The sequence below is a fragment of the Mauremys reevesii genome, linkage group 22 (assembly GCF_016161935.1).
Source record: "Mauremys reevesii isolate NIE-2019 linkage group 22, ASM1616193v1, whole genome shotgun sequence".
Lineage (NCBI taxonomy): Eukaryota > Metazoa > Chordata > Testudines > Geoemydidae > Mauremys > Mauremys reevesii.
The window spans coordinates 22,990,272-23,002,659 of record NC_052644.1 but is presented as its reverse complement, the minus strand read 5'-3'; the positions used below and the strand labels follow the sequence as shown (position 1 = coordinate 23,002,659).

At 66.1% G+C, this 12,388-nt stretch overlaps 1 protein-coding gene across 4 annotated transcripts; it reads right to left on the bottom strand.

Annotated features, from left to right (window-relative positions):
* Positions 1 to 538: 538 nt before the first annotated feature.
* Positions 539 to 12,153, bottom strand: LOC120388811 (caM kinase-like vesicle-associated protein). Of its 4 annotated transcripts, none has more exons than XM_039510903.1 (11): positions 11,725 to 12,153; positions 7,395 to 7,490; positions 6,926 to 7,057; positions 6,271 to 6,345; positions 5,811 to 5,949; positions 4,914 to 5,034; positions 3,641 to 3,716; positions 3,359 to 3,495; positions 1,772 to 1,850; positions 1,256 to 1,343; positions 539 to 989 (listed from the first exon to the last, which is right to left on the bottom strand). In XM_039510903.1, exons 2-11 carry the CDS (start codon positions 7,487 to 7,489, stop codon positions 822 to 824), a joined length of 1,110 nt encoding a protein of 369 aa, XP_039366837.1. In that variant the 5' UTR covers position 7,490; positions 11,725 to 12,153; the 3' UTR covers positions 539 to 821. The 4 variants fall into 4 exon arrangements, with proteins under 4 accessions (XP_039366837.1, XP_039366838.1, XP_039366833.1 ...); XM_039510904.1 differs by having other exon boundaries at positions 539 to 992; positions 4,914 to 5,007; positions 11,725 to 12,127; XM_039510899.1 differs by having other exon boundaries at positions 539 to 992; positions 11,725 to 12,116.
* Between the last annotated feature and the right edge of the window lie 235 nt (positions 12,154 to 12,388).

Sequence of the window (12,388 nt, the reverse complement as noted above, 5' to 3'; positions counted from 1 at the left end):
ATTAATCCTGGGGTCTCTGAACCCCCCCGGCTGCTTGGCCGCCTCAGTTGTCGTCTTTTAACAAACATTTTTTGCATGGAATTTCCTTCAGTTTTATCCCGGGCTCTGGGAGGGGAGTGGGGTCTGGTGGTTAGAGCAGGGGGACTGAGAGCCAGGACTCCTGGGTTCTCTCCCCAGCTCGGGGAGGGGAGGGGAGGGGAAGGGGAGTGGGGTTTGGTGGTTAGAGCAGGGGGATCCGGGAGCCCGGACTCCTGGGTTCTCTCCCCAGCTCTGGCAGGCGAGTGGGGTCTATTGAGTTAGACTAGGGGGGGCTGGGAGCCCGGACTCCTGGGTTCTCACCCCGGCTTTGGGAGGGGAGGGGAGTGGGGTCTGGTGGGGCACAGCAGAGCGGGGCTGGGAACCAGGACTCCTGGGTTCTATTCTCGGCACCAGAAGGGGAGTGGGATCTAGCAGTTAGATCCTTCTCTCCCATCCTACCTCCAAGCCCTTCCCCCACCCCCTCGGAGGGCCGACAGAGGAAGAAAGTGACCGTAAAAGCTGCCAGAGACAGAATCTCTCTTTATTTTGTTATTTCCAGGCTCCCTGTGGGTGCGGGGGGGACAAGGGGGGTGGGGGGCAGCCTGGGATTTCTGTATTAAAATAGCATCTTCATAAAACATGCAGCTGGCCTGGATGGATGGACATGCACATCCCAGTCCCATGGGCCGGTCCTGAGCTGGGGGCAGGGATGGGGACAGAGCCAGGGTGGGAATGGGCCCCGGGGCCTTTCCCCTCTCGGGGACGCTGGGTCCGATCAGGGTGCACGGAGCTGTACAAAGGGGTTATTGCGTCTTTTCTTCCGTTGGCCCCGCTGGCTCCCTCGGTCGCTCTGTGCTGGGGGGTCCTGTGGGGCGGGGCTCCTCCACTGTCACCTCGGGGAGCAAGGCAGGGGGATGGGCACCGGGCTCCAGGGCGCGAAGCCGCTGCATGAAGGTGGTGACTCGAATGGCCTTCTGTGGGGAGAGGGGAGCGGGTCAGAGAGCCCCACAATACTCTGCCCCCCACCCCACCCCACCCCGGCCCTGCCTGCCAGGGGAGAGCAACCCCCCCGCCTAGCCCCCTCCCCTCGGCACCCCCTGGCCCCGGCCCTGCCTGCCAGGGGAGAGCGCCCCCTGCCCAACCCCCACCCCAGAACCCCCCCCAGCACCCCCCAGGGCTCAGACCCCTGCCCAGCCCCCACCCCATGGCGCCCTCCAATGCCCCTGGGGAAACTCACCCGCCATTTGGCTTTGGCAAAGTTCTTCTCGATCTGGGCACAGACCCCCTCCTTGAGGTTCTTTTCCGAAGCCACGTTGCCCGCGATCCTGGGGGGCGGGTGTCGAGGGGGGTGGGGGGGGGGGAGGATGCAGCGCAGGGGCCGGGTTGGGGTGGCGGATGCAGGTGAGTTGGGGGAGGGGAGATTGGGAGGATGTGTGGGGAGATGGGGAACGTGGGGGCACAGGAAGACCCAGCCGGGAGGAAACATTGGTAGCCATTAGCCTGGGCAGTGAGGGGCAGGTTGGGGGTGTAAGGGGAAGGCCCTGCAGCAGAGAGCCACCCCCCAGCCCAGCCAGACGGCCCCATGTACCTCCCTGCCCCCAGCTGAGAGGGAGTGACCCCCATCAACCCCCATACTGCCCCATGCCCACCTGCCCCTCCCCACACGCCCACACCCTGCCCCTCCCCACGCCCCATTCCCCCACAATGCCCCTCCCCACTCTGCTGCCGGCCCCCCAGCTGCCCCCCCCCTCACCAGACGTGTCCCAGGGCCTCCTGCGCCGTGATCCTCTGGTCCTGATCCACCTCCAGCAGCTGCGACACCAGCTTCTTGGCTGCAGTGGGGGGAGGGGCAGTCGGGGTGAATGCCCCCCCCATACCAGCGTGGCAGGGGCATGGGGGGAGACGCGTGAGGCAGGCTCTAGGGATTGGGGGATGGCAGGGGGCGGGGTGTCTCATCAGCGGGAGAGAGATTGTCCCAGCAGGGCAGGGCAGCGCTGTGGGGCGCTGTGGGGGCTGGGGGCACGGGGCTCACCGGCGGGGAGATCTCGTCCCAGTAGGGGTCGGAGCAGTGGGGGCAGTGGGGGCTGTGGGGCACGGGGCTCACCAGCGGGGAGATCTCGTCCCAGTAGGGGACGGGCAGTGGGGGCTGTGGGGCACAGTGGGGGCTGTGGAGCATGGGTGGCTCACCAGCAGGGAGATCTCGTCCCAGTAGGGGTCAGGGCAGTGGGGGCTGTGGGGACTGTGGGGCACGGGGGCTCACTGGCGGGGAGATCTCGTCCCAGTAGGGGGTCGGAGCAGTGGGGGCTGTGGGGCACGGGGGCTCACTGGAAGGGGAGATCTTGTCCCAGGAGGGGTCGGGGCAGTGGGGCGCAGTGGGGGCTGTGGGGCATGGGGGCTCACCGGCGGGGAGATCTCGTCCCAGTAGGGGGTCAGGGCAGTGGGGGCTGTGGGGGGCTGTGGGGCACGGGGGGCTCACCGGCGGGGAGATCTTGTCCCAGGAGGGGTCGGGGCAGTGGGGCGCAGTGGGGCTGTGGGGTGCGGGGCTCACCGGCGGGGAGATCTCATCCCAGGACAGGGAGTCAGGGCAGGGGGCTGTGGGTGCGGGGGCTCACCGGCGGGAGATCTCGTCCCAGTAGGGGACGGGCAGTGGGGCTGTGGGGCACAGGGGGCTGTGGGGTGCGGGGCTCACCAGCGGGAGATCTCGTCCCAGGACGGGAGTCAGGGCAGTGGGGGCTGTGGGGCACGGGGGCTGTGGGGTGCGGGGCTCACCAGCAGGGGAGATCTCGTCCCAGGACGGGGAGTCAGGGCAGTGGGGGGCAGTGGGGGCTGTGGGGCGGGGTCTCACCAGCGGGGAGATCTCGTCCCAGTAGGGGACGGGGCAGTGGGGCTGTGGGGCAGGGGCTGTGGGTGCGGGGGTCTCACCGGCGGGGGAGATCTCGTCCCAGGACGGGGAGTCAGGGCAGTGGGGGCTGTGGGGCACGGGGGGGGCTGTGGGGCATGGGGGGCTCACCGGCAGGGGAGATCACGTCCCAGTAGGGGGTGTCAGGGCAGGGGGGGGCTGTGGGGCGCGGGGGCCTCACCGGCGGGGGAGATCTCGTCCCAGGACGGGGAGTCAGGGCAGTGGGGGGCTGTGGGGCGCAGTGGGGGCTGTGGGGCACGGGGGCTGTGGGCATGGGGCTCACCGGCAGGGAGATCTCGTCCCAGTAGGGGAGTCAGGGCAGTGGGGGGCTGTGGGGTGCGGGGGACTCACCGGCGGGGGAGATCTCGTCCCAGGACGGGGAGTCAGGGCAGTGGGGGGCTGTGGGGCGCGGGGGGCGGCTGTGGGGTGCGGGGGGCTCACCGGCGGGGGAGATCTCGTCCCAGTAGGGGGGGTCGAAGCGGTATTCCCCGGCTAGGATCTGACGGAAGAGCTGCCGATCCTGCCCCCGGCCAGACTCCTGCTCCGCCTCGGCGTAGAACGGGGGGTTCCCCGACAGCCTGCGGGGGGAGGGGTGGTCAGGGGGGTCGCGGGACCCAGCCCCCCCCCCCAGGACAGCCTAATGCCACCCTCCTGCCCCCTAGCCCCGACCCCCGATACGACCCCCAGCCCCATCCCCTCCGACCCCCCGGGCCCCCCACTCACAGGATGAAGAGAATCACCCCCACGGCCCAGCAGTCCACGGGGCGCCCATAGCGCTGGCGGGCGATGACCTCGGGGGCTGGGGGCAGACAGAGACGGGGTGAGACCCCCAGATATAACGGGGGGTGAGGACAAAGGGGGTGGGACAGTGGTACTCAGGGTGGGGGAAGGGGGCGGGACCTCCGGGGAGGGTCCGATACTTAGGTACTCAGGGGAGGGGCAGGAGTTTGTACCAGGTATTTGGGGTGGGAGGGACTTACCCAGGTACTTGGGGGGAGGGGAGTCGTACCCAGGTACTTGGAGGGGTTGTACCCTGGTACTCGGGGTGGGTCCCATACCCAGGTACTTGGGGGAGACATACCCAGGTACTGGGGGGGGGCGCCAGGTACTCGGGAGACATACCCAGGTACTCGGGGCGCCAGGTACTTGGGGAGACATACCCAGGTACTCGGGGCGTGCCCAGGTACTCGGGGATGGGGACGGAACCCTGGTACTTGGGGATCGCTTACTTAGGTACTCAGAGGGATGGGGGGCCGTACCCAGGTACTCATCATGGGGCATACCCAGGTACTCGGGGGGATGGGGGGCCATACCCGGGTACTTGGGGGGGGACATACCCAGGTACTCGGGGGAATGGGGGCCATACCCGGGTATTTGGGGACATACCCAGGTACTGGGAATGGGGGCCGTGCCGGGTGCTTGGGGGACATACCCAGGTACTCGGGAAATGGGGGCTGTACCCAGGTACTGGGGAGGGACATACCCAGGTACTCGGGGATGGGGGCCGTGCCCAGGTACTGGGGATCCGGGTACTTGGGGACATACCCAGGTACTCGGGGAATGGGGGCCGTGCCCAGGTACTGGGGCCATACCCAGGTACTCGGGGATGGGGCTGTACCCAGGTACTGGGGGACATACCCAGGTACTGCTGGGAATGGGGGCCGTGCCCAGGTACTGGGGACATACCCAGGTACTGGGGATGGGGGCTGTACCCAGGTACTTGGGGAACATACCCAGGCCCAGGTACTGGGGATGGGGGCCGTGCCGGGTACTTGGGGGGACATACCCAGGTACTTGGGGGAATGGGGGGCCGTACCCGGGTACTGGGGGGGACATACCCAGGTACTCAGGGGAATGGGGGGCCGTACCCAGGTACTGGGGGGGACATACCCAGGTACTCGGGGGGATGGGGGGGCTGTACCCAGGTACTTGGGGGGACATACCCAGGTACTCGGGGGAATGGGGGGCCGTACCCAGGTACTGGGGGGGGACATACCCAGGTACTCGGGCGTCCCACAGGGCTCAGTGATGGCTCCGTTCTCAAAGCGCGACAGGTAGAAATCCCGGAGCACGACCTTGGCGCGGCTTTGCTGGGTGTGATAGACCAGGTTCTCCAGCTGGGGGGCGCGCCGGGCGTCAGACCCCCCCACCAGCCCCACAGCGCCAGCCCCACGCCGCTGCCTCCCCTGCCAGCCCCACAGCGCCAGCCCCACACTGCCCCCTCCCTTCCCACCAGCCTGCCCCACAGGGCCAGCCCCCCACCCCCCCCTCCCCCAACAGCCCCACAGCGCCAGCCCCACACTGCCCCCTCCCTTCCCACCAGCCTGCCCCACAGTGCCAGCCCCACACCACCTCCCCATCAGCCCCACAGTGCCAGCCCCACACCGCCTCCCCGCCTGCCCCCCAGTGCCCGCCCCACCCCACGCCCACCCACGCCAGCCCCACACTGCCCCCTCCCCTGCTGGCCCCACACTCCCCCTCCCTTCCCACCAGCCTGCCCCACACCACTCCACCCCTTTCCCCCCTCTCAGCCTGCCCCCACCCCTAAGACCACCACCCCACCTGCATGGCACAGAAGTGGCCACGTGGGGGGGGACGTGAGCTAAAGAAACCAGCCAGCGAGTCTCGCTGAAACCTGGGGCCTGGGAGCCAGGACTCCTGGGTTCTCTCCCTGGCTCTGGGAGAGGAGTGGGGTCTAGTGGTTACAGCAGGGGGGCTGGGAGCCAGGACGCCTGGGTTCTCTCTCCGGCTCTGGGAGAGGAGTGGGGTCTAGTGGTTACAGCAGGGGGGCTGGGAGCCAGGACGCCTGGGTTCTCTCCCCGGCTCTGGGAGGGCACTGGGGCCTGGTGGGTAGAGCGGGGGTGGGGGCAGCCCGGATGCCTGGGTCCCTGACCTTGAGGTTGCGGTGCACGATGTGCAGGCTGTGCAGATAGGCCAGGGCCTCGAGCACCTGCCGGATCAGGCTGCTGGCGTCTCGCTCCGTGTAGCAGCCCAGGTCCAAAATCCAGTCGAACACGTCCCCGCCCGTCGCCCTGCGGGGGGCAGCACCGGCTGGCTCAGCCCTGGGGCACCCCCGAGCCCCCCCTGAGCCTGGAGCGCCATGTTCCCTGCCCTGGGGTCCCCTCCCCTCCCTTCCCCTCTGTTTCCTGCCCTGGGGTCTCCTCCCCTCCCCCCTGCTCCCAGCCCCAGGAGTCCCCCAACCCATATCCCCTCGCTCCCCCACTCCCTTCTGCTCCCAGGGTGGGATCAGCCCCCAGCCAATCCGCCCCAAACCCTGGCATCCCCCCAACCATGGGACCCCACCATTCCCTGCCCCGAGGTCGCCCCCCACCCCCCCAAGCCCTGGCACTCACAGCTCCTGGATGATGTAAAATTCCCTGCGCGTCTCAAAGGTGTCGATCAGCTGGAGGATGTTGGGGTGACTCACCCTGGGGGGGGACAAGCAATTGGCACAGCTTCCTTCCTGCCCCCCCCCGCTGCAGAGCGACACCCCCCAGCACAGCAGATACACATGGGCTGTTGCCGAAAGAGGCGTCCTGACTCCCACATGGCAATTCTAGCAAGCGCCAGGATGCCCAGCCTGCCTCAGTTTCCCTCCGCCATGCACTGAGTGCAAAGGGGAGGGACTGGCCAGAGGCCAGAGTCATTCACAACGGGAACCCCAGAGGCCAGGACACCCCACCTCATCGCCCCTGGGCAGGGCAGTGGGGCGAGGACCCCTCTGAGCTGCAGAGCAAAGAGGAACAGTGCCGGGGGGGGGGGGGGGAAGGCGACAGAGAGATGCAGCAAGGCCAGAAATGTGCAACCACGTGGGGATTTTCTGAAGGCCGAGCCTGCCTCAGTTTCCCCTTGTACGTTGTCGTGTTGCCCAGCAGGCGCAGGAGGGGAGGGTGACTGGAGGAAGGAGACTCGGGAGCTGGAGGCCGAAGGCTCTCAGGGCCCCCCCTTTGCCAGTACTCCTGGCCCAGCTGCGGCGGTGGGGGGGGGGGGTCCGGCTCCAGTACCTACATCTTCAGGATGAGGATCTCGTTCCGGGCGGCCTGGCGAACCTTCCTGCCGTCCTTCTTCCGGAACCGCTTGCAGACAACGAGCCGGTCGGTCCGGCGCTCGCGGGCCAGGCACAGCTCACAGAACTCCTTCCTGGGGGGGGAGAGACGTTACCCTCCCCCGTGGATCACCCCCCCCAGCTACCCCACATCCCACACCGTTTGTAACCCCCCAACAGCCCCCCAGCACCCTGCCACCACTGTGAATTACTGGGACTACCCTTCCCACCCTCCCCCTTTTCCCCACCTCCACCCCGTTCGTCCCAGGGCCAGGGGGTGGGGCTCCCCTGGAGTCTGGTCAAATTATCCCGTTCCCTCCTCCACCCCCCGCCCGCCCGGCAGACAGGGAAACTGAGGCATGTGAGCACGTCGCTGTGGGAGGGGGTCTTTGTGGGCCGGGCTGTGGGGAGCAGCCCCCCCACAATACTCACGCGCTCAGCAGCTCCCCGATCTCGTACTTGTCCGTGATGTCGCCCACGGAGCTGTAGTTTTTCTCCTCCCGCAGCCGGAGACACCCCCACGGCATCCTGGGGGGGTCGGGGGAGTGAGACAGAGTCTGCATCCCCCACGGTGCCCCCTCCCTGCCCCTGCAGCCTGGTGCCCCCCTGAGCCCCCCCTGCCCCCCCACTGAGCCCCCTCCCTGCCCCCTGCAGCCCGGTGCCCCCCGCTGAGCCAGCCAGACCCTCCATCCTGGGGCTGGAAGTCACCTGACAGAGACGGCTCCTTATGGGACCTGGCTGGGGTCAGGGATGGGGGCCGTGGGATTCGGGACCTCGGCTCCCCTCGAATTTCCCCTCATGCCCGGTTAGAACCAGGCTGCCATCACCTCCCGGCAGAGACTCGGGAGTCCCCCTCCCCGAGCCGGAGAGAGAACCCAGGAGTCCTGGTTCCCAGCCTCCACCCAGCTCTCACCACCAGACCCCCCTCCCCGCCCAGAGCCAGAGAGAGAACCCAGGAGTCCTGGTTCCCAGCCTCCACCCAGCTCTCACCACCAGACCCCCCTCCCCGCCCAGAGCCGGAGAGAGAACCCAGGAGTCCTGGTTCCCAGCCTCCACCCAGCTCTCACCACCAGACCCCCCTCCCCGCCCAGAGCCGGAGAGAGAACCCAGGAGTCCTGGTTCCCAGCCTCCACCCAGCTCTCACCACCAGACCCCCCTCCCCGCCCAGAGCCAGTTCCCAGCCCAGGGCAGCAGCTGCCTCCTGGGTTCTGGCCCTGGCGAAGCCGGGCCCGGCTGGCAGAGCCAGGGACCCAAAGGGTGGGATCCAGCGCTGGGCTGCGGGTCGGGAGTGAGGGGCACCGGCAGGGCGAGGGGGGGCAGGGCTGGGCGAGCAGGGACACCCCCCCACCGCCTCGGACACTGAGTGGTGACAACCGGACAGATGGTCCCAGAACCCCCCTATCGCCACGGTAACCCCGAGAACCCCCCCGCTGTCGCCATGGCAACCCGGCTACAGCAGCTTGAAGGCAACAGGAGCTGGAAACTGGTGTAACCTGGCGGGGGGAGGGGCACCAACAACCGCAACCCAGACAGGTACCGACATATGCACCACACAACCACACACAGACTGCATCACACCGCGCACAACCGCACACACACACCACACAACCACACACAGACTGCATCACACCGCGCACAACCGCACACACACTGTGACACACACATCGCAAAACCGCACACACACACACCACACAACCCCACACAGACTGCATCACACCGCGCACAACCGCACACACACTGTGACACACACATCGCACAACCGCACACACACACCACACAACCACACACAGACTGCATCACACCGCGCACAACCGCACACACACTGTGACACACACCCCACACAACCGCACACACACACCACACAACCACACACAGACTGCATCACACTGCGCACAACCGCACGCACACTGCGACACACACACCGCACAACCGCACACAGACTGCAACACACACAGCACACAACCGCACACACTCTGTGACACACATACTGCACAAACACACACGGACTGTGACACACACACCGCACAAAGACTGTGACACACAGCGCTCAACCGCACGCACACTGTGACACACTCACCACACACACATGCACTACACAACCACACACACATGCACTACACAACCACACGCACACTGCGACACACGCAGCGCGCACACACACCGCATAACTGCACACACATTGCAACACACACACCACACAACTGCACACACACTGTGACACACGTCCCACAACCACGCCCACACTGCAATACACACACCCCACAACTGCACTCATACTGCGAAATGCACCACAGAACCACACACACTGCAACACACCCCACAACTACACACACACACTGTGACAAACACACCACACACACTGCAACACACACACAACTACACACACACAGCGATACACAAACCACACAACCACGCACACAGTGTGACACAAGCACCACACAACCACACACACACACTGCAACAAACAACTCCTCACACATCCCACAACTGCACACACACACCACAACCGCAGACATACTGCAACACCCCCCACAACCACACACACTGTGACACCCCACACACATTGCGACACAGACCCCACAACCACACACACACACACAGCAACACAGACCCCACACACATCTACAACCGCACACACATTGCAACACCCCCCCACAGCTGCACACATACTGATACACACCACACAACAGCAGATACACAGCACACACACACCATGACCACACACATATGCCACATACACCCCACAACCGCACACACCCCACAACTTCACACACAAACAGCCGGGCCCGGCTTCGCCAGTGTCAGAACCATACACACAACCAGAATGTGTGCATAACCATACATGCACACATATCAGAATTGCATACACACACTGTGGCACATGCACCACTACCACACACACGCACCACAACTGCACACATGCACCATGCACACCACACAACCGTACACACATCCCATGCAAACCACACAACCATGCACACACCATGCACACCCACTGACACACACCCCACAACCTCATACACACACACCATAACCGCACACATGCACCACGACAGCACGAATGCATCACAACTGTACACACACGTCAATGCACACAAGACAAACGCACACACACATGCTGCGACATATGCACCATGCGAAGACGACCATGTACACATACTGTGACACACACACTGCAATACACACAACAGACCCCATCCATGCAGACATACACACAACGTGAAAAAAACCACACCACACAACACTGCCTGTGAAACACACATGTAATCACACAAACACCACAACACCGCAACCGTACACACGGAACAGACACGCAATGCAGCTGGGCCACACAGTGCAAGTGCACAGACACAAAGCCACACACAACACATCATCACAAACAGAAACGCCACACTCCAGCTGTGCACCCCAACACAGTGCAGGGCCTGGTCCCTCCAGCTGAGGGCACCTACACACTCACACAAACACACACACATGGAGCAGGGCAAAGGCTGAGAACTGAACATGCTCAGAACACCCCTTGGCAAGTGTGAGCCGCTTGGGTCAGTGAGTAAATCGGGGAGCCCCCCCCAAATCCCCCACCAGCACCACCCGGCCCTGACCGGCCAGGGGAGAACGGCCCCTCCCCAGCCCCCCAACCAGCCCCCCGGCCCGCACCCCACCGCACGGCATCCCCCCGTGCCCGGCCCCGCCTGCCAGGGGAGAGCGCCCCCTGCCCAGCCCAGCCCCACATCCCGCTCCCCATCACCTGGCTTCAGCCCAGCCCTCGCCCTGCTGCCCTCAGCACGGTGCCCCCCAGTGCCCGGCCCTGAGTGCCAGGGGACCAATCTTCAGCTCCTTCTAACTTTGCCAAACTTCACCCGGTGGTTCCCTTACAAGCAGAATGTGCCTAGAGCTGCCACCTCCCAGAGACAACTGCAACCTGCCCCCGTGTAACCACCAGCCCCCACTCCCCTCCCAGAGCCGGGGAGAGAACCCAGGAGTCCTGGCGCCCAGCCCCGTGTAACCACCAGCCCCACTGCCCTCCCAGAGCCGGGAGAGAACCCAGGAGTCCTGGCTCCCAGCCCCCCTGTGTAACCACCAGCCCCCACTCCTCTCCCAGAGCCAGGGAGAGAACCCAGGATTCCTGGCTCCCAGCCCTTCCTGCTCTAACCACCAGCCCCCACTCCCCTCCCAGAGCCGGAGAGAGAACCCAGGAGTCCTGGCTCCCAGCCCCTCCTGCTCTAACCCACCAGCCCCCACACCCCACCCACACCCCGGGCGAAAACCCAGGAGTCCTGACTCCCAGCCCCCCCTTGCTCTAACCACCAGCCCCCACCCCCTTCCCAGAGCCTGGGAGAGAACCCAGGAGTCCTGGCTCCCAGACCCCCCCTTGCTCTAACCACTAGACCCCACTCCGCTCCTAGAGCCAGGTATAGAACCCAGGAGTCCTGGCTCCCAGACCCCCCCCCGCTCTAACCACTAGACCCTGCTCCCCTCCAAGAGCCGGGGAGAGAACCCAGGAGTCCTGGCTCCCAGAACCGCCCCGCCCCGCTCTAACCACACGACCCCACGCCCCACCCCGCGCCCGGGCGAGAACCCCGGAGGCCTGGCGCCCCGCCCCCCCGGCTCGAACCCACCAGCCCCACTCCTCCCAGAGCCAGGAGAAAACCCAGGAGTCCTGGCTCCCAGACCCCCCCCCCCGCTCTAACCACTAGACCCCACTCCCCGTCCGGAGCGGGGTGAGAACCCAGGAGTCCTGGCTCCCCTCCCCGCACCTTACCTGGGGCTGGGTCCGGTCACCGCCGCCCGCGGGCGCAGCGGGCCATGTCCGGAGCCCGGCTCCGGCTCCTGCCTGCCCGGATCCGCCGGGGACTCTGAGCCCAGCCCGGAGCCGCGCGGGGCGGAGCGCACGGGAGAGAGCGAGAGAAATAGGTCGGCAACAGGAGGGCGGGGGGGAGCCAGGACTCCTGGGTTCGCTCCCCTGAAACGGGAGGGGATCTGAGCCCAGGGCGGGGGCTGTGGGTTGGGATTGGGGGACACCAGGGCTGGGTTATGGGGGGCTGCGGTTGGGGGGGCACTGGCAGAGCTGCGGGGAGCCCAGGGCTGGGTTATGGGGGGCTGCGGTTGGAAGTGGGGGGAACTCTCAGAACTCTGGGATGCCAGGGCTGGGCTATGGGGGGCTGCAGTCAGGAACGGGGGGCACCGGCAGACCTGGGGAGCCCAGGGCTGGGTTATGGGGGGCTACAGTCAGGAACGGGGGGCACCGGCAGACCTCGGGAGCCCAGGGCTGGGGTATGGGGGGCTGCAGTCAGGAACGGGGCACCAGCAGACCTGGGAGCCCAGGGCTGGGTTATGGGGCTGCAGGCAGTAGTGGGGGGCACCGGCAGACCTGGGGAGCCCAGGGCTGGGCTATGGGGGGCTGCAGTCAGGAACGGGGGGCACCG